General features: G+C 35.0%; 1 protein-coding gene and 4 non-coding genes across 8 annotated transcripts in view; all 5 read left to right on the forward strand.

Annotated features, from left to right (window-relative positions):
- Nucleotides 1–24500, forward strand: part of Nop58 (NOP58 ribonucleoprotein) — a 30533-nt gene that overhangs the window by 1759 nt on the left and 4274 nt on the right. Inside the window, exons 1-12 of one of the 4 annotated variants that reach the window (XM_046462989.2) lie at nucleotides 5336–5414; nucleotides 8321–8373; nucleotides 8584–8699; nucleotides 11597–11718; nucleotides 13639–13775; nucleotides 16175–16239; nucleotides 17103–17237; nucleotides 17982–18127; nucleotides 18852–18978; nucleotides 20942–21105; nucleotides 22861–22995; nucleotides 23409–23470. In XM_046462989.2, coding sequence (XP_046318945.1) covers nucleotides 11611–11718; nucleotides 13639–13775; nucleotides 16175–16239; nucleotides 17103–17237; nucleotides 17982–18127; nucleotides 18852–18978; nucleotides 20942–21105; nucleotides 22861–22995; nucleotides 23409–23470 — 1079 coding nt within the window. In that variant the 5' untranslated portion in view covers nucleotides 5336–5414; nucleotides 8321–8373; nucleotides 8584–8699; nucleotides 11597–11610. Of the gene's footprint in view, nucleotides 1–5335; nucleotides 5415–8320; nucleotides 8374–8583; nucleotides 8700–8735; nucleotides 11041–11596; nucleotides 11719–13638; nucleotides 13776–16174; nucleotides 16240–17102; nucleotides 17238–17981; nucleotides 18128–18851; nucleotides 18979–20941; nucleotides 21106–22860; nucleotides 22996–23408; nucleotides 23471–24500 lie in introns of those variants that run through there. The other 3 variants (XM_046462988.2, XM_058578153.1, XM_058578154.1) reach the window with 3 other exon arrangements.
- LOC124105800 (small nucleolar RNA SNORD70) lies at nucleotides 7141–7229 on the forward strand. Its single transcript, XR_006855872.1, has one exon. It is a non-coding gene; the product is annotated as a small nucleolar RNA SNORD70 (small nucleolar RNA).
- LOC124105799 (small nucleolar RNA SNORD70) lies at nucleotides 8478–8564 on the forward strand. The gene has a single exon (XR_006855871.1). It is a non-coding gene; the product is annotated as a small nucleolar RNA SNORD70 (small nucleolar RNA).
- Nucleotides 18180–18263, forward strand: LOC124105802 (small nucleolar RNA SNORD11B). Its single transcript, XR_006855874.1, has one exon. It is a non-coding gene; the product is annotated as a small nucleolar RNA SNORD11B (small nucleolar RNA).
- Nucleotides 19070–19149, forward strand: LOC124105801 (small nucleolar RNA SNORD11). The gene has a single exon (XR_006855873.1). It is a non-coding gene; the product is annotated as a small nucleolar RNA SNORD11 (small nucleolar RNA).

Raw genomic sequence — 24500 nt, forward strand, 5'->3', positions numbered from 1 at the left:
TGATGAGTTTCTGGTTTATATTAATGGCCTATAAAAATAAGTATTTTGTTACAGTTTTCAATGTTATTTCTCTGCAAGTTACTGTTCAAAATTAATGTGGTTTTTTTTTTTTTTTTTAAAGAAAGAGGGGAGAGAGAGAGAGAGAGAGAATTTTTTTTTAATATTTATTTTTCAGTTCTCTGCAGACACAACATCTTTGTTTGTATGTGGTGCTGAGGATCGAACCCGGGCCGCACACTGCACACATGGCAGGCGAGCGCGCTACCACTTGAGCCACATCCCCAGCCCCTAATGTGGTTTTTGTAACCTAAAATCAGGCTTGAATATAGAAATACTGATTATTTTATGACTTTTAGCATTAATATTAGTTATTGATTTCTTCTGAATAAAACAATGTTCTGAAGTTAAATAGCAGCAATGATCACAATTTTGTGAAACAAATTATGTACTTTCAGAAGGTAAATATTGTATAACGTGAATTATCAAAAAGGTAGATATACAGTACATGTTTATTAGCTTCCCATAGCCTTTAAAAATACTGGGGTATAAAGTTATATTGGTTACAAGAAAATTCCTGTTTTGAGAATGCTTTAAGAAATTTTTTTCACCTCAAATTATGTGGAATGTTTAATATACAACCCAGTGTACACATAAAATTCTATATATACAGTAAAAGTAATTTCAGAAGTTTTACTACTCATTAAGAAGATTATATAGGGCTTGGAGGTATGTCCTAGGTGTCCTAGTACAGGCCTTACGTTCAATTTCTAGTCTCACACACACACAAGAGTTTTTTTATATGTACTAATGCAAAGATTGTTATAGCAACTATTGTAGTTACTTTGGGGGCAGGGTACCAGAGATTGAACCCAGGGATGCTTAACCACTGAGCCACATCCCCAGTTGTTTTTATATTTTATTTAAGGGGAGGGGGCCCTGGGGTTGTGGCTCAGTGGTAGAGTGCTCACCTAGCATGCACGAGGCACTGGGTTTGATCCTCAGCACCACATATACGTTAAAATAAAGATATTGTGTCCACCTAAAACTTAAGAATAAATATTAAAAAAAGAGAGACAGGGTCTCGCTAAGTTATTTAGGGCCTTGCTAAGTTGGTGAGGCTGCCCTTAAACTTGTGATTCTCATGCCTCAGCCTCCCAAGCTGCTGGAATTATGCCTGGCTATTAATTATAGTTACTTCTTTTTTTTTTTTTTTAAAGAGAGTGAGAGTGAGAGAGAGAGAATTTTTTTAATATTTATTTTTTAGTTATCGGCGGACACAACATCTTTGTTTGTATGTGGTGCTGAGGATCGAACCCGGGCCGCACGCATGCCAGGCGAGCGCACTACCGCTTGAGCCACATCCCCAGCCCAATTATAGTTACTTCTATTATTGCTTATAACTAATATAGTTCTAGAATGTTAACAAAACTCAATTTGTGTCACTTGGGGCACAGCATAAGATGAACAGACAGCTGTTAGTATTGCTAAGCCCAGGCCTTTAGCTGTGCTGTCCAATATAGTAGCCACTAACCACATGTAAAACTTTCCTGCTTGTCATATAGCTAGTATGAGGGGATGATTTTGGGGGGGTCAGGGGTGAAGTGGGACTAGGGAGTGAACGCAGGGAGACTCTTACATGCTTACAGCTGAGCTGTATCCCAAGACCCACGCAGATTTTTTAAAATAAAAATAACTTTAATTTTAATGGTCACATTGTATAGTGCAGCTGTATAGCATAGCATTCTGTTTTTTCATTTTCTTAGAACTTAGGAAAATTTCTGGTGCGCATACCAAATGCTTGTATACAACAAAATTACTGAGTAATATATTTTTCCAGCTGTATTGAATATACTTTGCATGCTATATAACTCACCTGATATGTTTGTTTGTTTCGAAATATTTTTTAGTTGTTGATAGACCTTTATTTTATTTATTTATATGCGGTGCTGAGATTCGAACCCAGTGCCTTGCACATGCCAGGCAAGTGCAGTACTGCTCAGCCCCAGCCCCTCACCTGATAAGTTTTAGGGGGGAAAATGCAGTTGTGCCATCACCCCTGCATTCTAGGATGCTTCATCTCAGGAGCCTCTTCTGCCTATTTTCTTTTTTTAAAAGGTTTTTTTTTTTTTTTAGATACACATGACAGTATATTTTGATATAGTATACATACGTGGAGTACTGCCCATTCCAATTAGGATCCCATTCTTGTAGTTATCCATGATGATGAGGAGTTTCACTGGTGGTTTATTCACATGGGAAAGTTATGTCTGATCCATTCTATTGCCTTTCATATTCTTATCCCCCATCCTCCTTCTGTGTTAGCGTCTGCATGTCAGAGAGAACATCCATCCTTTGGTTTTTTTGGGATTGGCTTATTTCACTTAGCATGATAGTTTCCATTTCCATCCATTTACTGACAGAAGTTATAAAGCCATTCTTTTTTATGGCTGAGCAATATTCCATCGTGTGTATATATACCACATTTTCTTTATTCATTCATCTGTTGAAGGGTGCCTAGATTGGTTCCATAGTTTAGCTGTTGTGAATTGAGCTGCTATAAACATTGATGTGGCTGTGTCATTGTAGTATGCTGATTTTCTATATTAAGGAGTGGGACAACTGGGTCAAATGGTGGTTCCATTTCAGTTTTTCTGAGGAATCTCCATACTGCTTTCCAGAGTACACCCACCAGCAGTGTATGAGTGTACGTACCATTTTCCCCACATCCTCACCAACATTTATTGTTATTGTATTCTTGATAATTGCCATTCTGATTGGAGTGAGATGGGATCTATCTTCTGCATATTTTCAAGTTGATCCCAGCTGTAGGCAACCAGTGATCGGCTTTCTGTTTGTATAATTTTGTGATTTCATGTAAATGCAGTAGTATTTTAATCGTTGTGTTTGGCTTTTTGCACTTGGCATAATGCTTTTGAAGTTATTCATGTTGCATGTATTAGTTGGTCCTTTTTTTTGAAATTTATTTTTAGTTGTTGATAGACCTTTATTTATTTATGTATATGTGGTGCTAGAATCAAACCCAGTGCCTTACACATGCCAGGCAAGTGTGCTACCGCTGAGCCCCAGTCCCAGCCCCCCAATTGGTACTTTTTTGAGTAATTTACATCTTACACTATTAAATTATTGATTTATCTTGTACACAAACAAGTTTCATAAAACATTACTTGTCCATGTTGTCTGTGATGAAGCAAAACTTTAAAAAATACCATCAACTATCAAGTAAAATAGAAAATCCCAAATAATAAGAAATGCAAATTAAGATAGTTTTTGGTGTACTGGCACTCTTTCCTAGTCAGAGATTATTTTCTGTCTGGAATAGAAAAGGATGCTCTGGTCATTTCTGGCACACTAAGGAATTTTTCTTTCTTTTTACTGTAAGAATTTTCAAGTAGCAGGGGCAAGGTTAGTAATAAACTTCCCTGTATCCTGTCACACAGCCTTCATAGACTCATTTTATATTAGTGATCACTCATTTCCACTAGATTGTTTTGGAGCAAATCTGGACATTTCATTTCATTTGTAAATATATGTGTCCATAAGATAATAGACATGTTTTAAAAATAGCAAGCAGTATAAATAGCAGTTCTAAAGATTTACATATGTATATATAAGTATATATATGTTTTAGTTATAGGTAGGCACAATACCTTTATTTTTATTTTTATGTGGTGCTGAGGATGGAACCCAGTTTCTCACGTGTGCCACTGATCCACAATCCCAGCCCCTAAAGATTTTTTTTAATGGTAATAGTAGTTATATAGTGATTCTACTTAGAAATGGAAAATATTACTGTATTAATCCAAAATAAACTTAAGATGGATTTTGTATACAGGTGTTTGAAGTTTTCTTATCTAAAATGAATGTTTATAAATTTGAGGCAAATGTAAAACAAATGTATTTTTTTGTTCACACAGCTTTTCTGTTTTTATTAGTAATATTATCTTCCATGTTACTTCATGGTTTGTTTTCCTTAAGAAAGTTTCCTTTGTTATTTTAACTTCAATTTAAGGGTGATGATATATCTTCTAATATGCCAATTTTGTTACCCAAATGTTATCTTCATATACTTTTCTTTTCAGCTAGAACAAAAAATGTGAATTGTATGAGTTATATCCCTTATTTGATACACATCCTTTTGACAGTTGGTGACCTTTGGATATGGTTCCTGCAGTTTCTGAATAATTTTTAAAAGTTGGGATTATTATATGAGCCTCCATTAAAAAAAAATTTCAGTAAATATTTTAGTGAAGTCATGAATTTTTGGATTCCAAAGTTTCATGTTTTGCAAAATAAAACTAGTGTAGTTTATAGTTTTTTCATACCAACAGTATACTTTGTAATGTTTACAGCTCCGTAACTTGTGGTTCCTTTAATATTTTCTCAGTTTGATTTATTTTGACCAACTTTTCAAATTCTGTAAATATATCTAGTTAAGCTGTGTCAGGTTTAATTTGAACAACAGATCTTTTAAAATTATCTTACTCATGTGAAAACTTAAGTTACACACTTTGCAGTATTGTTTCTTTTTTTCTTCCTTTTAAGGTACTAAGGGTTTAACTCAGGAGTGCTATACAACTGAACTATATCGACCCTCCCACCCCCCTACTCATTTGAAATAGAGGCTCACTAAGTTGCTGAGACTGGCCTTGAACTCACAGTCCTCCTGCCTCAGCCTCTGGAGTAGCTGGGGAATTGCAGGCATAGGCCATAGTGCTGGGCTTTTATTTACTGATTTAAGTGAAACTGATAAGATCTCTTAAAAGCAGTGTGGACACATCTGTCAACATAAGCCTATTTTACATGATCAATTAACTCTACTTCCAATCGCTTGTCTTATTGAATATAACGTGTAGGTACAAAGGTCTTTTTGTTTTGGTACTGGGGATTGAATCCAGGGATACTTTTCCACTGAGCCACATCCCCATCCTCTTTTTATTTCTTATTTTGAGACAGTTTTGCCAAGTTGCTGAGGTTGGATTTGAACCGGCAATCCTGCCTCAGCTTTCTGAGTTGCTGGGATTACAGGCATGTACCACTGCATCTAGTTCAAAGATAATTTTTTTCTGAAGCATTAAAAAGGAAAAATTAGACATCCTTAAAGCAAAAATCGTGGTATATTCATACAGTGTAATTCCTAAAAGTATGCATGAACTAGTAATTTGATCAAAAGTTTGTACTGGGTTAGAAACCTAATTCATTATTTCAGTTAGAAAAATAGCCTTCACCACCCTCATTTTATATGTATAGTACTTGAAGAATATAGCAAATGCCTGCATTGGTCCATTTGAAGAAAACTATTTAAATATTTTATTGTAGGTTCTAAATGAGAAGAAACTTCAAGAGGTTGATAGTTTGTGGAAAGAATTTGAAACTCCAGAGAAAGCAAATAAAATGTAAGTAATCTTGAAACCTAGAATTTAACACTTAACATTTAAGATTGTGGCCCCCACTCCATTAGTATAGTGTTACATTCAGTGTTTTGTTTTGAAATCTGCTTTATGAATAATGGTAATATGAGCCTAATTTATGGATGTTTTATTTGGAACATAGGCCATCTCAGCTTATTTGGGAGTGGACAGCACCCCAAAATGAATATTTTATAGGTATTTGAAAACAGTTGATTGAATTAAGTATAAATTTCTGTTAAAAGTAATTGTATAAAGCAAGGAATACTGATTTTCTTGCATTGATATTCAGATTTTTTTACTTAGCATATTCATTCTTTCTTTTTTTAAATATTTCTTAAAAAAATTTTTTTACATGTCTTTATTTTTTTATGTGGTGCTGAGGATCGAACCTGGGTCTCGCCCATGCTAGGCGAGCGCTCTACCGCTGAGTCACAATCCCAGCCCAGCATATTCATTCTTAATGACTTCTACTTCCTAGTAAAATAAAATAACTAGCTAATAAATTCTAGATAAAGTCCTGTCTTGGACTCCTCAAGATTTCTTGGCAAGAAAGTAGAGTATAACTTTGATAGCTCAACTGAAGAAATGAGTGGTGGGAGGGACAGCTGGCATTTCCTCAAGGTAGAGTCAATATAGTTATTCCACCATCTCTGAATCAACTTGTGAAATATTTGATAAATGTGTTCCTAGGAAGAACCACTGATCCTCTTGATACTTGTGGTTTTGGGGAGGGATCTGTATATGATTATGTCCATGGATGCCAACGGGTATTTGATAATACTTCTGTTATTGCTAACAAAAGGCAAAAGAGTAAAAGGAAACTTCTTTTTGGAGGAGGGCACATCTGGAGATTAAACAGGAGAAACTTGCTACTGCTATGAAAGAATGTTAAACCCAAAGAAATGGCATACTAAACAATTAAAGAAGCAAAATATAGATTGTAGTATTTGTAGTAGAACCCCCCTCCCAAAATTAAAACAGCTTGAATGTCCATCAGTAATGATATTGTTGCATAAACTGTAGTATATAAATCTCTTCACAGTACAGAGTGATGTTCATGAAACTCAGAAAACCAAGCTTCAGGGTAATTTGTTTAACGTGATTTCATTTTTTGTAGTGTCTTTGTTTATATGCATTTATTCAAGTATTGAGAGACACAAACAAATGCCACTTCAAAAAAGATAGACGTGAGGATAAGGTGGGGCAGAAAAAGATGAATTTATTACTTATTACTTTTCCTTCGGATTTTTATATTTTTAAGTGATTTTTAATTTTTTTTACATATACGTTATATATATGTATGTGTATACATATATATTTGTTTTGTTTGGTACTGGGGGTTGAACTCAGGGGTACTCAAGCACCAAGCCACATCCTCAGCTCTAATTTGTATTTTATTTAGAGACAGGGTTTTACTGAGTTGCTTAGCACCTTGCTTTTGCTGAGACTGGCTTTGAACTCAAAATCCTCCTGCCTCAACCTCCAAAGCTGCTGCAGTTAACAGGCGTGAGCCACCACGCCAGCTTTTTAATTTTTTTTTTTTTAAGGGATCGCCATGTTCCCTTGTCAGGTAAGAAAATCTTATTTAACACTGTAATGTACAATTAATAATTATTAATAGTTACAATTTTTTGAACAAAACAGTTGTTTCAGGCAAATAGAAGACTGATTTTCCTTTTTCAAGGGTCGTGCTTTTGCTGGGTTAAGGTAATTCATGGTTGTCAATGATGTATTCCAATTGAAACTGAATCTTAGTGATCTAGCTCAAATATTCGTCACTACCACTGAGACAACTATGAATTAACCATGTACATTTCTTTCTACATAAAATGTAACCCTGCGTATAAATGCATATGGGATAAAAGGGGCAAAACAAAAAGTTAAGGAAACAGATGTGACAAACTTGGGGGGGGGTACTGGGGGTTGAACTCGGGGGCACTCAGGGCCCCACTGAGTGCTGGGAGCCATTAGCCAAGTAGGTATGACAATTTCCTTGCCAGCGTACCCCATGTTGCTGACATGTTGCAGTGACATTGAATGTAGGTGACCTTGCTCAAGGACCAAGGCAGATTAGGGTGTTCCCGGTTTTAAGATAATCGTGTTTAGGGCGTTCCCAGTTTAGGTTCCAGGTTTAAGGTTTAAGATTATTCCTGCTGGGAATAGGGCGAATCCTGCTGCCTGAGTTCCCCTTGAGTTCTCACGGGATTCAGACAGTATATTTGGGAGACAGAAGCCCAGTGGAGGTGGATTTGGGCAGAGAACGTGGATTTCCCCAGAACGTGATTGTAGACGGCTGGTGTGAGTTCGGGAATAAAGAGTTGCTGTTTGAATCTACAAGCTGTGTGGTGGCTCGTGATTGTGTGCCCAGCCAGACTGCGGCAACTGAGCTCTATTTTCCCCAGCTCTATTTTGCATTTTATTTAGAGATGGGTGAATTCACAATCTTCCTGTCTTAGTCTCCCAAGCCACTGGGGTGGTGTGGGGCAACAGTAGACTTTTTAAAAGGTATTTGTACTGGTTAGACATGTGAATATCTTAAGATACCTTCCTTAAGAGGGCTTCAAATATTTTTTCCTTGGGTCAGTTCTGTGTTGTAAAGTAAAAGTCATCTGTGTCCATAGCAGCGGGGATTATGTTGAAGCTTCAACATGTTTGTTCTTGGCCTAAGTTTTCTTCAAAGTGTATAACTTTGTTTGTACCATTCTGGACATTACTAGCCCAACATTTAGAAGAACTGGTCACTTTAAGAAGAATATTCTAATTTTGTACCTTGATTCTCATCGACAGTCAATTTCTTTTATTGCTACACACTTTGGAACACCAACACTTTTTTCATGGCTTTTGTAGAATAGTGTGCTTCCATAATATATTTCTTTTCTTTTAAATTCTAGAGTAAAGCTAAAGCATTTTGAGAAATTTCAGGATACAGCAGAAGCATTAGCAGGTAAAGTAAGAGACTAGAAGCTTTTTTTCTTAATTTATTTTGGTGTTGGTAGTTTATTTTCCTTATTAAAAGGTTGTTTGCTTCAGTTGCCTGAGTTAACCTTATTCAATGTTGTCAATGATGCATTCTTAATGGAACTGAATTTAAGTGATCTAACTCAAATTCGTCACTACCACTGAGACAACATTGAGTTAGCTTTTTTCACCATAGGGCTGGTTTTCCCCATGTGATGAGAGGTGAGAAGTGGTTAAATTGATCTCCCTGTGGAAACCAGCAGCATAATGCTGAAGCACAATTCAGTAAAAGCTGTTCTGCAAGGGACCAAGGTAATGTGGTCAAGTACACAGCTCTCTGATAGTTTGATCCAAGGGTAAAGTTGAGACTAGCTGGGATTCACAATTAGGAAAAAAAAAGATAAGGCTCTCCAGGGGTATACATTCAGGTAAGCATATCAATATAATTAAAAATTGTAGGAAAACTAATAGTTTTTTTGTTTTGAATAAACTACAGAGGAGCACAATAGTTTGTTTATATTAAGTTAACAAAAAAGAAGAAGGATAGATAAAGTTGCTGAAATTCTATATTGCAAATCAGCCAACTACTTGGGTGATAAAATTAGGAAATGAACATCTGTAAGGAAGAATATTAAAATTAAGAATTTGACAGATAAAAATAATTTATTCATCAACCATGGGAAAAGATATGATTCTGAGTGAAAATTGAAAATAAATGTGCTTGAATATTATTGGGCCACCTATCCTTGAAGAGGGTAGGCTAAATGAGGATCCAATAATGAGGCCAGTTTGTTTGTTTGTTTGTTTGTTTGTTTGTTTATTTTTGGTACTGGGCATTGAACACAGAGGTGCTTTAGCCACCAAGCCACATCCCCAATCTTTTTATTTTTTATTTCAAGACAAGGTGTTGTTGAGTTGCTGTAACTGGCCTTGAACTTGGGATCCTCCTGTTTCTGTCTCCTGAGTTGGTGGGATTACATTCCTGCACCACTGCCTGCCCAGGTTGTTTCTTTTTTTAAATAAGTAGTTCTAAGGCTCCTTCAGCCATATAGCACAACAATGATATTGTTGCCCTGGAGAATTCTTTAAAAGATCTGCTTAAGTATGGGTAGAATTTTGATAAAATCCCAAGCAATATTGTGTTAGCTATACTCCAACAGTAGGGGGCATTGTTTGCATAGATCATGATATTACCGGTTCCTCCTCAAATTGTGAAATGCTGCATCCTTGATCCCTAGTATCTTGTGAATTCTTTTTTTTATATCATTGCTAATGTTTTGGAGATTTTTGTTTTTAATATTTATATTTTAGTTCTCGGCGGACACAACATCTTTGTTTGTATGTGGTGCTGAGGATCGAACCCGGGCCGCACGCGTGCCAGGCGAACCAGGCGAGCGCGCTACCGCTTGAGCCACATCCCCAGCCCGGATCATATGACTTTAAATAACAATGTATGTTATCACATTGTTATTTTAAGTCATATCTCTGGCTAGGAAAGTATATCAATAGTAGAGTGCATACTTTGCATGTGTTGGGTTCTGGGTTCAATTCTTAAAACCACCAAAAATAAAAAAAAATTAAGTTGCCTTGGTCTAATCTCCACAATGCAGAGATTGCTGTAAATTGGCAAATTTTTAGATTCTAGGACAGCATCTGACTATACAGGATTTATAATCATGGGGTATATGAATTCGAGTAAGTTCTCTAAGGAATCCAGTCATAGAAACCTGTGGTACCTTTTCCTGTTTTTACCAGTAAGGGAAACATCCCCTTAGAGTTTTGATTTGCAGTACTGGGGATTGCCTCATTCCAGTTTTGACATTGATAGCACCAAACTTGTATCTGTAAATGTCACTATGTATATTTTAAATCCCATAGCTTTAAAAATTAGAGTCTAATGGAGTGTGAAACCAAAATTCTGTATGGGTACCAGAAGTTCACATATGCCATTAGTATGGAGAGGCTTGTTTTTAGTCTTGCTTATGTTTTATATTAAATATAATAATAAATTTTGATATGGGGAAGATACGTATAATTATTAGAGTAGGAATTTTTAACTTAAGAAATGAGGATGAACACTAGGTTATAAATAAAAGATGATACAGAAGATTAGGAACAGGAAGCAAAAGTTAAATTTAAACTTTTCAATTAAGAAGTTTTTCTATTTACGTACATGTAGTAGGTAGGTAGGTAGGTAGGTACGTGATGCTCAAACCCAGAACCTTAAGCATGCTAAGCAAGTGCTCTGCCACTAGTTACATCCCCAATCTGAGGGTTTAAAACCTTACATAAGGAAAAAATATAAAGAAGACCTTTTTCTCTCTTGTTTTTTTTTTTTTTGGTACTGGGGATTGAACCTAGCAGCCCTCTGCCACTGAGCTACATCCTTAACCCTTTCTATTCTTTTTATTTTGAGACAGAGTCTCACTAAATTGTTTAGGGCCTGAGCCTCCTGAGTCAACTCGGGTTACTGGCATGCAAAGAAGACTGTTAGATTTTAAGGAATCAATGTAAAAATTATAAGAGTTTAGAAACCTGCAAAAGCTATGTGAGAGCCAGATGCTTTTTGTCCTCACCTTGAATCTTCCCAGATAACTGATGCAATGGACTTGTAATTCAAATGGATGACATGGAATCAGGAGGGAAGAACCAGGTACCTGGCTAATGAAGCAAACTGCTTGACATTAGAAACTGGCAGGTCTTTCTTTCTGCTAGGCATACTTTTAACCTCAGACAAAGTGAGAAGTACATATGGGTCTGGAAGTACATATACTTATCTAAGGAAGGGCTTGTTAACAGGAGAGTTACAGGCACAGGCCTGATGATACATCTGGTTTGGGGATTAGCAAAAATAAGGCTTCCCTCCACTCAAACATGCTTACACTGTTGCACAGCCTTCCTTTTTTCTAATACTCATTTTGATATGATTTTAGGGTATTTTGCAGTCAAGGACATCAAGCTAATCTATCTGAAATGACAGGAGAATGAATCTAAGACTTTACTATCCTCTCCTAGAGTTTGTGAGAACATTTGTGTGACGTAAAGATAGAAACCTTTCCTATAAGATATGTAACCATTCACATTGATTGTTTCAGAAGTGACATTAAATTTGGGCCTTTCAAAAGGAAGTATTTTGCTTTAAATTTTAAAATACGTTCTTGCAGTTAAAAATCTGAGGTAACTCTTGTGTTTTTCTTTTTTCTAAAAAGCATTCACAGCTCTGATGGAGGGCAAAATCAATAAGCAGTTGAAGAAAGTTCTAAAGAAAATAGTGAAAGAAGCACATGAACCTCTGGCTGTAGCTGATGCTAAACTAGGAGGAGTCATAAAGGTAAAGTAGGGGTCAGGGTTAGGCCTAATGATAAGAGTATGTGCTGAGTATACACAAAGCCCTGTGTTAGGCCCGCAAACACTAAAATGAACATACGAATGAATGAATTTAAAGTCATGACTTTCTTTTATGCCTGCTAGTTTGATCTCACAGGATTCTAATTACAAAGCCTAGCCTTTGTAATAAGTTGTCGTAAGTTCTCATATTACATCTTTTTTCCTAAGCTACATAATAATTTCCATTAGTATTAGCAGAACCAAACATATATATAAGTAGTTCCTGTTCATTGTAGAAAATACAGATTAACAAAAAAAGATTAAAATTAGCCCTATCCCTGCTACTCATAATCTCTTTTTTTAAATTTATATATGATATTGGAATGCATTACAATTCTTATTACACATACAGAGTACAGTTTTTCAACAAAAATGGGGTCATGATTTTATTTTTTAGGTGTTTATTAGAAATCTTTAGTAGGGGGATATACTTGCTAGAAATAGAGTGGAAGGAAAGACTGGAAAAATAGCATACCAAACTCAAAAAGTAGAACAGTGAGATCCATTCATGATAGATTGAAGTTTAGTAGTTAAAGTAAATATTTCTGCCACAGGCTAATTGTTGTGATCATAAAACATACCTCTGAATCATGAAGTCAGGAAAGAACTATGTGAAATGGTAGCAAAGTGCTAAGATTTAAGAGCTTTAGTAATAAGTCAATGGTTAATTTTAAGAAGTTCATTTAAATAGATTACTTCTAATACTATTGGGCAATGAGGTTTTCGTTGATGATTTCAGTCTCTCCATCCTTTGCATTGTACACAGGCTTAACTTTACATATATATATATATATATATATTTTTTTTTTTTTTGTTAAAGGCTATAACTTTTAGCACATTAGGAAGAAACAGACATTTTCAGTATCTTTATGAACTGAAGTATTCAAATTCCAAGTTGAGTTCTGAATGTAGACATTGTACTCAAGAGAATGAAAGCCTGAGAGAATATAGTAAGCAGTACTTGAATCAAGTGTTCATACTTGTGGTATAAGAATACCTACAAAGGCATGCAAAAGGGCATATTGATGATGGGTATCTTTTAAAATTATTTTTATTACTTAGTAAGTTTTTATACAGATTATCATGTATGATATACTAAATTGTGGCAGGGGGTGGGGGGCATGGATTGAATCCAGAGGCACTTAATCACTGAGTCACATCCCCAATCCTATTTATTTTTTATTTTGAGACAGGGTCTTGCTAAGTTGCTGAGGCTGGTCTGGAACTTGCAATCCTCCTGCCTCAGCCTCCCAAATTGCTGGGTTACAGGTGTGTGCCACTGTACCCAGCTATATATTTTCTTCTTAAATGCGTTTTGCATACCTGTTAATATTTGCATGAGATAGACTAGAACTATGTAGACCTGTGTGAAGTAGTTAGCCAATACACTGCAGTATGGAAAATTGAAGGTGTGCAGGGGAAAGAAAAAATTATCCCATTGTGGGTAATTTGAATTTGGCAATCCTCCTGCCTCAGCCTCCCAAGCTGTTGGGATTATAGGCGTGTCGGCTTCATTATAATCTTACAAGTGTATTACCTTTATACTTTAATTTTGTTTTTAATTAATTACATTTGAAAGTCAAATAACAAAGTAATGAAAGATCCTCAAAGCTTTTTTTAAAAAAGGGAACAAAACTACTAAGTCAAATTATATTCATCATTTACAGCTTTTAATTCGATTAGTCAAGCTGTCTTCCAGGAAGTTTGTACAGATTTGACTTCTATCCACAATATACTCGAGTATTTATAAACATATAAGAAACTTCATCAAACTGAAAATGCATGTGCTCGAATCAGTACATTAACATATAAGAACTAATTTCAGGAAATCTCTTATTTATTAGAAATGTTCTTATTCTTGTAGGAAAAACTGAATCTCAGTTGTATCCATAGTCCTGTCGTTAATGAACTTATGAGAGGAATCCGATCACAAATGGATGGATTAATCCCTGGTGTAGAACCACGTGAAATGTCAGCCATGTGTCTTGGGTTGGCCCACAGGTGAGAAATACTGTAAATATAAAGTCAATTACGTAGAACTGTTCCCAAAATGTTACAGATATTAACTTAATCCTCATATTAACCTCATGAGGAAACTAATATTGTGAAATAGTAAAGCTGATAAATGATAAAGCCAGGATTTGAACCCATACAACCTGGCCCTATTGCTGGGTTCTTAAAACTTCATCATAGGAATTATTTACCATTCTAGTGTTGGATCCCTCATTTTATTTTATCTCTACCAACTCTAATACTGTGCCTCCACCCACTGCCACTTCCCAGAATTTTCAAATCTGCTATATTTCCTTCCATTTTGTATGTGTGTGTCAGTTTCCATTTTGTATATGTGTGTCAGTGTTGATTTTTTACCGTTTTTTAATAATTTTTTAGAATAAGGCATCTTAATTCTCCCACGTTTAATGACAGGTTCATTATTGTGCACATTGCTGCTGTGCTGTGTTCACAAAAAGCTTGATACTCTGGTGTACTAAAAATAGTTTCTGAAGAAAGTAAGAGATTATAGGTAGAATACTTAAAACCTATGCAACTGTATAGGTAGCACTATCAAAAATGATTCTATGAGCTAAGTTTGTAGATCAGTGGTAGAGGGCTTGCCTAGTGTGTGAGGCACTGGGTTTGATTCTTAGCACTGCACATGAATGAATAAATAAAGGTTCATGAACAACAACAATATATTTTGAAAAATGATTCTTTCTATTTGTGGTACAGCACAATTAAAAAGTCTTATGAAGTTTATATTAAATAAATACTACATGCTGGGCATGGTGATGCACACTTATAATTCCAGCTGCTTGGAAGGCTGAGGCGGGAGGATCGAAAGTTAAAAGCCAGCCTCAGCTAAAGTGAGGTGCTAAGCAACTTAGTGAGATCCTGTCTCTAACTAAAATACAAAATAGGGCTGGGGATGTAACTCAGTGGTAGATCACATCTCTGTTCAATCCCCAGTAGTGCAAAGAAAGAATTATTACAATAAATAGTAGTCTCTAACACAAATTTTAAGAAGTGAGCAGAGGACTAGTCTAGCATTTTTGAGGCCCCGCGTTCAAACTACAGAGTAGGGACAGGGGTGAATATAGACTAATGAAAAGGTTGAAGCTGCTGTATTATAGATATAAGAGTAGAGACCAGGAAGAATTTTTAAATGAGCTTCTCTAAGAATAAGTATTGAAACTGAATCATTACTCAAATATAGGATTAAACAACAATGTGTATACCAGTGGTTCTCTTAAGGACAATTAGATGTTCCCTTGAGTTATTTGACTATCTAGAGATATTTTCAGTTATCGCAAGTGATGCTGTAATAGAGTATGCCACCAACATCTAATTGGTAAATATCAGGGATGCTGAAAATGTCCTACAAAGCATAGCTTGGCACCCTCCTATAAGTAATAATTATTGTCAGTTTTGCCAAGATTTTTTTTTCTTTTTATACTGGGAATTGAACTTAGTGTTAATCACTGAGTGACATCACCAGCCCTTTTTTATATTTTATTTAGAGACAGGGTCTCATTGAGTTGCAAGTGTCTCACTAAGTTTCTGAAGCTGGCTTTCAACTCCCGATCCTCCTATTTGAGTCTTCTGGAATTACAGGCATGCGCCACCATCCCCAGCCAGTATTGCCAAGATTAAGAAATTGTTCTATAGCTTTGTTTTTAGATGTTAAGAGACTAGAATATTTATTTTTATAAATTTTTTTAGTTGTCAATGGACCTTTTTATTTATTTATATGCAGTGCTAAGAATTGAACCCAGTGCCTCACACATGCTAGTCACGCACTCCACTACTTAGTTACAACCCCAGCCCTAGAATATTTCTTGAAAGAGGTGATATAAAGCCTTGATGTGCTACCAAAAAAATCATATGAGCCAATATGACTTTTACCTCTACACAGCATTATTTTGTTTGTTATTCACATATAAACTAATTCATGTTGCAGAAGTGCAGGTTGTAGCAAATGTGTGCTTTGTGATATTTCATAAGTGCATTTATATTTGACTTGGTTTCCTACTTAGAAAAGCTGAAAACAGTATAACTGAGGACAGAGATTTGGATTTGAATTTAAGATGTTAATTTTTCTCATTCCACCATCTTTTACCCTAAGTACATGTATGAAGACATGAATGGTGTGAATATACTTTGTATACAACCAGAGATATGAAAAATTGTGCTCTATGTGTAATATGAATTGTATTACATTCTGCTGTCATATATAACAAATTAGGATTTATTTTGAGACAGGGTCTTGCTGAGTTTCCCAGGCTGGCCTTGATCCTCCTACCTCAGCTTCCTAAGTCACTGGATTACAGGCATGCTCCAGCACACCTAGAATGTTAATTTTAAATGCTTTACTAATTTGCCATTTTCTCTCTCCTCCTCAGCTTGTCTCGATACAGATTAAAGTTTAGTGCTGATAAAGTGGATACAATGATTGTTCAGGCGATTTGTAAGTATAGTACATGGCAAGGTCTAATCTGTTTCTCTGTTCTTCATGTTTTTGTTTCTATGGAAGCTATTTGTTGAGAAAGGAGTTAAGCTATTACTGAGTTGATAGATCACAAAAATAGTAAAGAAGGAAATTACCCATAATTTGATTAGTATAGGATAACATGAATCACAGTATTAAAATGTAAATTGATGTGTTTTCTTCTAGTAATGTGAAAAATGGGGTAGGATCTATTTAATTGTCTTTTTTACTTAGCTTTTAAATAATGTGTTATTCTCCACGGAGAACTGTTTTTAGTAACATTGTCATAGCTCTTTGAATCTTTAAAATTCCTATAGTAATTCTATTCCTTTATACATACCCAAGAGAATTGAAATTAGTGACTCAGGTTAGTCTCCTGTATTGTTATACCCATGTTTACAGCAATATGATTTACAGTAGCCAAAGATGGAGAAAAACAAAATATCTATTAACAGATGAATGGATAAATAAAACATCTGTATACTTAAAATGGAAGGTCACATCAGATACATTTTACAATGTGGATAAACCTTGAAATAAATGTAAAAGGGAAATAATACCGGATTCTACTTATGAAGTTCTAGAATAGATAAATTCATGGAGACAAAGTAGTATAGATGTTAGTAGGGGTTTGGGGAGATAATAATAGGCAGTTATGTTTTAATGGCTATTGAATTTTCAATTTCATATAATGAAAATGTTCTGGGAATGGAATGTAAATATGAGAGTGTACTTAATGCTACTGGATTGTAATTTTGAAAATGGTTAAATGTGAATTTTATTATACATATATTGTACTGTAATAAACTTTTTTTGTGTGTCCTCATTTTTATCTACTACAGCCTTGTTAGATGACTTGGATAAAGAACTAAACAACTACATTATGCGATGTAGAGAGTGGTATGGCTGGCATTTTCCAGAATTAGGAAAAATTATTTCAGATAATTTGACATACTGCAAGTGTTTACAGAAAGTTGGTGAGAAATTTGTATATCCTTAAAGACATTGAAAATAACTAAATTTGGTTGCATGTCAAAACAAATTTTAGTAACTTAATCTGTTTGATTTCAGAGTTAAAATCAATTTTTACTTTGACCTATACAACAGAGAAAATGGTTCTCTGAGTTTTTCTTTAAGTAGCTTCTTATGGTAAGCTAATTAATAATAGAGGCAATTGTAGACTGAGGGCATCCTATAGTATATTAACTGTATCTAGTATTTACAGTAATATAGCTGTCTATATTGTTGATGTTATATTCTGTACTGTGCAAATTGCTTGTCTCATTAACATTTTCAGAATTAATGGCCCCATCTTCCATATAAAATTGACATTAGTCCTGTACTTACTTTTGCTACCTTTCTGAACTTAAGTTTTTATGGAATGTTTTGTCTTATTTTTATCACAATTATATTTTGGAGGGAAATAGTGGGGAGAAATTTATCTCTAAAATCAAGCATTTACACATCAGGATAACTAGTAGGTATGACTTAGTTGTTTTTTGTTTCACTCAGGCATCCTTTTTGGGGGTGGTGATGGTGCTAGGAATTGAACCCAGGACCTTGTGCCTGCAAGGCAAGCACTCTACCAACTGAGCTATATCTCCAGCTCTCATTTAGGCATCCTTTACATTGGCTTATATCTACTTTTCTTTTGACTGTATGGTGGATTTTATGTAATTTGTTAGAGTGATTCTCCCTCATCCTCTGCAAACATTCTGTAGGTGATAGGAGGAACTATGCTTCTGCCACACTATCTGAATTTCTGCCAGAAGAAGTTGAAGCTGAAGTGAAAGCAGCAGCAGAAATATCTATGGGAACAGAGGTTTCTGAAGAAGATATTTGCAACATTCTGCATCTTTGTACCCAGGTAAATTGTATCCATAGTGAATCCAGCTGTTTCCAGCTTTATAATAATTTTCTGATGGCAATGATGATTTTTATAGTTATTGTTCACCTGATAAAAACATGAGGGTGTTCAGTCACTACCTCATCTGATGCCATCTTATTTGGTATACTTAGAAGGGGAAGTACATAGTGGAATGAAGTAATTTGTACTACTAGCATATTTATTAAGAAGCACAAGAAATATGGCTTGAGTTATTGGAGTTTGTGTTTATAGCCCATGATAATTTTTTGCCCCAAATTTGATAGTTATATAAAAAAAATTTACAGATGACACAAATGTGTAGCTGATGGAATTTTTTGAAAACTATTAGAATAGTATTGACAAACTTTTTTTTTCAGAAGCTATACTGTAAGTGGTTTACATACATTTGTTTAATTCAAGACTTACAGAAGTCATTTTATAGAAAACCAGTTTTAAAAGTAAATTTACCTAGGGTCAAGCAGTTCTTTGATAATTCAGGAATCCAGACCTTTTTAATTTGAGATTAGGGTCTCAGTATGTAACCCACACTAGCTTCAAGCTCCTAACCTTATATGACCTACCTGCTTCAGTCTCCTGAGTAATTAGACTAGAGGCACATGCCACTTTGCCTAAGCTGTTGTACTTGAGTGTTTTAGTCATGTAAATTTGACACTGTTTTTACTGATAGGTCTTTATTACTTACTCATTTTATTCCTTTTGTTAGGTGATTGAAATTTCGGAATATAGGACTCAGCTCTATGAATATCTACAAAATCGAATGATGGCCATTGCACCCAATGTTACAGTTATGGTTGGTGAATTAGTTGGAGCAAGGCTTATTGCTCATGCAGGTGACTGTTTTAATGTAATTTGTAAACATGAGTATTTAAAGTCATTTTTTCTGGATTTTGGTCTTTACAACTATTAAAAAGTAACAGCCAAGTGTTCAATGATGATTTTTGTTTGCTGGATTTCCTTTTGGATAATGAAGGCATCTTTAGTCACTACCTCTTCTGAGACACTTGTGGTTCTTTTTTCAGATGTTTGCTCTGGTTAATCAGAAAAATCAGATAATTACAGAAGAATATAATTACTTATCATTTTTCATAATATTAAGTACTTATGAATCCAGGCACAGTGATACACTCCTGTAATCCCAGCTACTCAATAGACTGAGGCTGCAGATTACAAGCTCAGGGCCAACTTGGGCAATTTAGCAGGAACTTGTCTCAAAAAAAAGTCATGAGTTAAGAGTATGAAAATCAAAAGGAGATTAATAGAGGAAAGGGAATGGGGTAGGATGGAAGGAGGGAGGGGGGTAAGATCTGGGGAGTAATATTGGCCAAATTATATTGTTATGTTGCGTATATGTACAAACATATAAAAATTTCATAATTTTATATAAATATAATGCACCAATAAAAAAGATGTGGAAAGAAAAAGTCATATGAGTTTGGGAGATGTAGCTCAGTTGTAGAACATTCACCTAACATGCACAAGGCCCTGGGTTCAGTTCCCAGTACCACAAAACAAAAACCCACATCAGACCAAGATGAATATAGTTCAGGCAATGTATATTCTTGATAAATTATGTGAATTTCATTGTTGAATATGCTATTTTTTAATGTATTTGACTTTCAAAGTGTTTTGAAGAATCAATTTATAATAAACTTAATGTGTATGTAGTAAAATTGTAAGGGTGATATGCTACAACAAAAATCACTGTATAATTGAATACCTTTAGTATAGTTGAAGTACCAATTTATTTTTTTTAAATATATTTTTAGTCATTGACAGACCTTTATTTTTTTATATGCGGTGGTGAGAATCGAACCCAGTGCCTCACACATGCTAGGCAAGCGCTTTATCACTGAGCCACAACCCCAGGCCCAATTTATTTTTGTCCTATTAGAGACATTGTTATAATCCATCATAGTTCTTATTTATTATCTACATCAAAGTGTTTAAACTGGAATAACTCTCTTATCTACGTTTTTAATGAGACAATATTCCATTCAAGTACCCTTCACTACAGGATCACAATCATCTAGCCTGGTTTCCTTGGCTTCACCCAGTTTTGTAGATGTATCTAAACTTATGGTGGTAACATATGCATACAGAGATTAACAGAAATACGAGTTTTTTGCACTTCAAACATGTCTTCAGTAATTGAGCTCCTAACATTAACATTGGGTGTGTAGTGTTTTGTTTTTGTGGTACTTGGTATGCTCTGCAAGCATTAATACTACTAAGCTGTGTACTCAGCCCTTGTTTTGTTTTTTGATACAAAGTATTCTTTGCAACATATCCAAGAAAGCAACTTAGTTTAGTTCCAGGCATATTGCTTCTTAATCCATATCTGAAATAAAGTTAAATGAAGTGAGAATATTTTTTCAGTTAATACTAGTGAGATATTCATATAGTTGATACTACCTAGTACATATCTAGAACAATGGAATATTGGATGTCCAAAATCTCAGGAAATGGGGGATAGATTGATGTGTGTAAATACTTGTGTTTATATATTAATCACTTGGGGAATGCTAATGAATATACAGTAGAAATACCATCTCAGGCAAATAAGTTTAAGTTAAGCTTAACCTTCACTTTGTCATAGACATCACAAATCTCTGCCTCAGAGTCAAATGAAGCATTAGAATTTTCAGGGAATTTATACAAGATTACATAATTCTGCATCATTTGAGGATTTTTAAATTTATTACTCTAGCTATAATAAACTATGTCTTTTATTTAATACATGGAATGTACATATCTGGTAGTGCTTTATTAGTGACTACTATTTATTTTTTGTAGGTTCTCTTTTGAATTTGGCTAAGCATGCAGCTTCTACAGTTCAGATTCTTGGAGCTGAAAAGGCACTCTTCAGAGCCCTTAAATCTAGACGGGATACCCCTAAATATGGTCTTATTTATCATGCTTCACTTGTGGGCCAGTCAAGTCCCAAACACAAAGGGAAGGTGAGTTACAACTTTTCTGAAGTTAAGCCTTTTCCATCTATCTTCTATCTATTTTTATTTCTAAAAACACACATTTCTCCTGTAATTATAGTGCACATTCAGTCTTTCTATTGTCTTTATCATTTAATTTTGTTTAAATTAAAAGCATTTGTGTGTACTGAAAGAAAAGATTAGAAGAAATAGTTTATTGGTCCATCTGTAGCCATTTTCTTTCACTATTATTTTTTTTCCTAGGATTCACCTGTGGGTGATTCACAAAAGGATTTTGCAAGAAAGCCAGTCTAACGTTTATGAACTTTTTTTTTTTTTTTTTTTTTTTTTTTTGAGAGAGAGAGAATTTTAATATTCATTTTTTAGTTTTCGGCGGACACAACATCTTCGTTTGTATGTGGTGCTGAGGATCGAGCCCGGGCCGCACGCATGCCAGGCGAGCGTGCTATCGCTTGAGCCACATCCCCAGCCCCGCATTTATCAACTATTAAAACTAATAGCACATAGGCAGGCATGGTGGTGCACATCTGTAATCCCAGCTACTCAGGAGGCTGAGTCAAGAGGATCCCATGTTCAAGGCCAGCAACTTAGAGAGACCGTGTCTGAAAATTTAAAATATGGGTTCGGGATGTAGCTTAGTGGTATAGAGAACCCCTGGCTGGGTTCAATCACCAGCACTGCCAAAAGAATAATAATGGTAATAATAGTATGTACTTTCCTGTTTTACAGATATTGAAAACAGACTTAAAAAATTAAGTACTTTCAGTGTTTAAGAATTCCTGATTTAACAGAAATAACTAAAATTTTTTTTTCTTCTTTAGAGAGGTAATTTATTTTAATACTTATTTTTTCGGTGGACACATCTTTGTTTTATTTTTTTATGTGGTGCTGAGGATTGAACCCAGCTACCCGCGCATGCCAGGCTAGTGCGCCACTGCCCGAGCCACATCCCCAGCCCCAGAAATAACTTAAAATTTTATAAACTTAAGAGCACAGTAATGGAAATAAAGTGTTCAATGAAACAATGTCAGTTTAAAGAAGTACCCGCGATAGTTAAGACTGTTATGAGAGAAATGAATATAGTTGTTCTAGCGGACCTCTTATGGCATTGAAATAGTATCACTGTGTGAAACTAAAGGTAGACATTGGAAGATTAGTTTTAGTTTACTTTATTTTATATTATGTTATTTTTGGTACTGGGGATTGAACTCAGGGGCATTCAAACACTGAACCACATCCCCAGCCCTATTTTTAATTTTATTTAGAGACAGAGTTTCACTGAGTTGCTTAACACCTCACTTGCTTTTAACTTGTGATCCCCCTGCTTCAACCTCCCTAGCTGCTAGAATTACAGGCATGCGCCACCATGCTTGGCTAATTATTAGTTTGAGGTAATTTTAAACACAAATTTGTTAAAACGTGTTTTTGTCCACCAAAGTATTAACAGTGATGTATAACCAGTAAGCCATTATACTGTAGCAAAGATGAAGAAATACAGTAGGTGATTTGAGTTGTATGACTTATAATACTTTTGATTTTCATCTTAAAATGAGGTCTAGCAGATGTAATTCAATGGTATAACTGCTCGCATACCATACATAAGGCCCTTGGTTTGAGTCCCCAGCACCCCCACCCCCTCAAAAAAAAATCTAGAATGAATGGTAATATGCTGATTTGGTATAATTTTTCTCATGAATAGCTGAGAATTTTACATCTGAGCTTGGAATATAGTTTGATTGCTTCTAACTTCATGTTTTCTATTAGATTTCTCGAATGCTAGCAGCCAAAACCGTTTTGGCTATACGTTATGATGCATTTGGTGAAGACTCCAGTTCTGCAATGGGAGTTGAGAATAGAGCTAAATTAGAGGCCAGATTGAGAACCTTGGAGGATAGAGGGGTAAGAACCATATTCCAGTAATTGCACAATGTTTCCTGTGATTTGTTAATAAACAATGATAGTCTTATGAAACTGTTGTTTTGTGATCCACTTTAGTATGTACCTGCTGTTAAGTTTCTCTTATTTTCCAAGAATTAATGTATTGAATCACGTTTGTCATTAAGATATGCTGTTCAGAGTAAAGAAAAATTATCAGATATTGCTGCCTGTTGGTCCACTGAACTTTCTAGACATAATGTATTATACAGATATTATGCTTGGGGGCTGGGGATATAATATGCTCAGTTGGTAGAGTGCTTGCCTTGCATGCACAAGGCCCTGGGATCAATCCTCAGCACCACAAAAAAATAAAAATAAAAAAAAAAAGATATTATGCTTGGAATTTCATTAGTAATTTCCATTTTTCTTCTCAGATAAGAAAAATAAGTGGAACAGGAAAAGCGTTAGCAAAAACAGAAAAGTATGAACACAAAAGGTGAGTATATTTAGGGGAATAAATGAACACATTGTTTATTAATTATCAACAGCATGCACATACATGGCCCCCTTACATCCCCTAATTTTTTTTTTTTTTTTTAATATAGGGTTTCACTAAGTTGCCCAGGGTCCAGGCTTTCCTCAACTTTGCAATCTACCTCAGCCATTCACATAACTGGGATTATAGGCATGCCTCACTACAACCAGCAACAGCAATTTTTCAATTATAAACTTAAGCACCTAATTAGCTCGCAATCTTTTTAACTATTAAAAAATTATATACATTTATCGTATAAGTGTTGTTTTGCCAAGTATGTATATTGTGAAATGGCTAAATTAAGCTAACATGCATTAGGTTACTTTTTTATGTGGTAAGACACTTAAAATTTACCTGCTGTGTTTGACAGTAGTCACCATGTTACACATCTTTTTTTTTCCTTCTCATTTAGTTTTTTTATACTCATTTCTATTTTTTTATCCCCAGTGCTTTATATTTTTTATCTTGAGACAGGATCTTGCTTAGTTGCTTAGGACCCAACTACATTTCTCAGTCTGACCTCAAATTTGTAATCCTCCTGTCTTGGCCTCCTAAGTCATTAGGATTAGGTGTGTGTCTCCATGTCAAACTCATTTCTAGTTTCTAATCACTTCTAATTTCTAGTTTCTAACTTCCAGATATTAGTACTAAATATTTTTCGTATAAAATTCCTCTATGAATTATGCTATTTATAAAAAAGAAAGTTTATCTAGGATTAATCTACAAAGGAAACTCTTAAAAAGAAAGTCAAAGATGGAAGATAAGTTTAAAAATGGTTCATAGGCATGATGAAATACTCAGATCTCACTGTCAACAAGATTTGTGTATAGAGGGGTTCTTTGTTTATCATTTGGTTTAATGCTCCATATTCACATCAGGTTGTGGTGATAGAAGTCAAGTGATACAACTGTTTTGGGAAACAAAACATTATGACATTATGTATCAAGATCCTTCAAAGTGCTCCTAGTCAGTCATTAACCTAATTCTACTT

The sequence above is a fragment of the Marmota monax genome, unplaced genomic scaffold (genome assembly GCF_021218885.2).
Source record: "Marmota monax isolate L192 unplaced genomic scaffold, Marmota_monax_Labrador192_F-V1.1 WCK01_AAM20220418_F8-fsc00095, whole genome shotgun sequence".
NCBI classification, from domain to species: domain Eukaryota; kingdom Metazoa; phylum Chordata; class Mammalia; order Rodentia; family Sciuridae; genus Marmota; species Marmota monax.